The sequence below is a fragment of the Alosa sapidissima genome, chromosome 10 (genome assembly GCF_018492685.1).
Source record: "Alosa sapidissima isolate fAloSap1 chromosome 10, fAloSap1.pri, whole genome shotgun sequence".
NCBI lineage: Eukaryota > Metazoa > Chordata > Actinopteri > Clupeiformes > Clupeidae > Alosa > Alosa sapidissima.
In genome coordinates, this window is record NC_055966.1 from 17,676,395 (window position 1) to 17,678,259 (window position 1,865).

At 41.3% G+C, this 1,865-nt stretch overlaps 1 protein-coding gene across 2 annotated transcripts in view; it reads right to left on the minus strand.

The window, feature by feature from the left end:
* LOC121720740 (type II inositol 1,4,5-trisphosphate 5-phosphatase-like) overlaps positions 1–1,865 on the minus strand; it is a 13,541-nt gene continuing 11,676 nt past the window's right edge. For both annotated transcript variants that reach the window (XM_042107134.1, XM_042107133.1), the window contains exons 7-8: positions 578–583; positions 1–34 (exon numbers count right to left, since the gene is read on the minus strand). In XM_042107134.1, the coding sequence (XP_041963068.1) occupies positions 30–34; positions 578–583 (11 nt within the window). In that variant the 3' untranslated portion in view covers positions 1–29. The remainder of the gene's footprint in view (positions 35–577; positions 584–1,865) is intronic.

Here is a 1,865-nt window from a genome sequence, read left to right on the forward strand (position 1 = left end):
CGTCAAAACACCGCGTCTCTGCAGGCAGCCTAGGCTCCTTGATCTGTACACAAAAACAATTGCTACCAACAAGGGTTGGCAACCCACTCAAAGGCAAAATAAAGTGTTTCAACCAATAACCGACAAGATGCGCGTTTAGGAGAGTTTTAATTGCACGGGAGGGGGAGGGAGTAGCGAGCTAGCTCTCTGTTTTGTTTGAACATCAACAGAAGTGACGTATCCCCGCTATCGCTGATACAACCTTTAAGACAAGGTTAAAAACTTGATTTTCACCAAAGGTAGTCTTTAGACTTTTGAGGGCAACCAAGAACAGCAATCAAAGATGACCACTGATGGCACTGGAAAGCCTACATAGCAGTTATAAACTGTTTGTATCCATTCTGCAGTTACTGGACAGTAACACTGCACACTTTCCATCAACTCAAGACAGGACTGACATAGTGGAACACTAGCTAATGTCAAGATGAACGATAGTGTATTGGAACACTAACATTAAGAGATACACCAGAGCTTTTTCTGTGTCCTCCCTACACTGTGGATTTGTGCTGCTGCCAATGCGATGGGGTAAGAGACACACATCTCTCTGCACATACTCACTTGAAGGGCCTGAAATAATGGCATTCATGAGTGCAGGGCTGCACCTAACGATTATCATTTAATCTGTCCATTATTTTCTCGATCAAATCGAGGTTTAACCATTCAAAATGTTTTTATTACCATTTGAAATAATTGTAATTACTGTCTAGAAGATGAATCAGAGGTGTGTAGGTTCAGTATAGCTCCACTTGCGGTGGGAATAATGCCATGGTTTGTGTGCATTAGCCACAAGTCATTAAGACAACACTGTGTAGCTGTTCCTGTAAAACAGTGGTCAAATTCTCACATGGGACTTCCATTTCAAGGCATATCCAATCTCTTTGATGGTGTAGTCATCTATACTGGTGAATACACAGAGCTAGCCTGGGAATACCACTAGAAGGGCTAACACAGAGCAAGACACTGTGGAGAAATTCACTGCGACCTCAATTGGCTGGAATACTGGTCGGTTTCATGCAGGAGCATTCTGAAGTCCAGGTCCAGTTTTATCAGCTTTATTACTGATAACTATTGTCATCAGGTTTCTCCATCCGTCCATCCACGTCTCATTTATTGTTTCATCGTTAGTGGAATGTTCATACCAGAGCAGGGACAACCCTCTCCATCTTCAAAAACCTAAGAAGACCCAACTCTTCACAGAGTACCTCTTCTCCTAGCACTACTAACAACTGGACATGCTTAATCTAACACTTACCACTAGCGATGTAACGATGCACCGTGAATCGGCTAAAAATCGTCACAAATGTGTGAAGATTACAACCAGTTCAGATAAAAAATGAATCGCAAGGTAATTTTTGAACAGAATAGGGCGTAATCTGCTTTTGATCATACTTGTTAGACAGTACGACGATTGGTAATCATAGTAAAATTGGAATCAGATTGGTTAAAAGGTTGGTTACATCCCTACTTACCACTGGACTATCCCTCTTCTCCTTCCCTTGACTCAACGGTCATTCGATTCTATGCAAAGAGTACTTGTTGCTACACAAACATGTCCTAGTGGCACTGTACCTTGATTGTTCCCTTTTTGTAAGTCACTTTGGATAAAGGTGTCAACTAAATGATTAAATGTAAATCTAAAATTCACTTTGGACAAAAGCATCTGCTAAATACGATAACCATAACCCTAACCATAAATGTCTGCTCACATAGAACACAGAATTTGCATCAAGCTTCCATACATGGTAGGGTCACCATAGCTCAGGCCTCCTAAATGATTAAGCAGATCAACCGCATTTTCTACTGACCAATCATAAGTAAGGATCAAC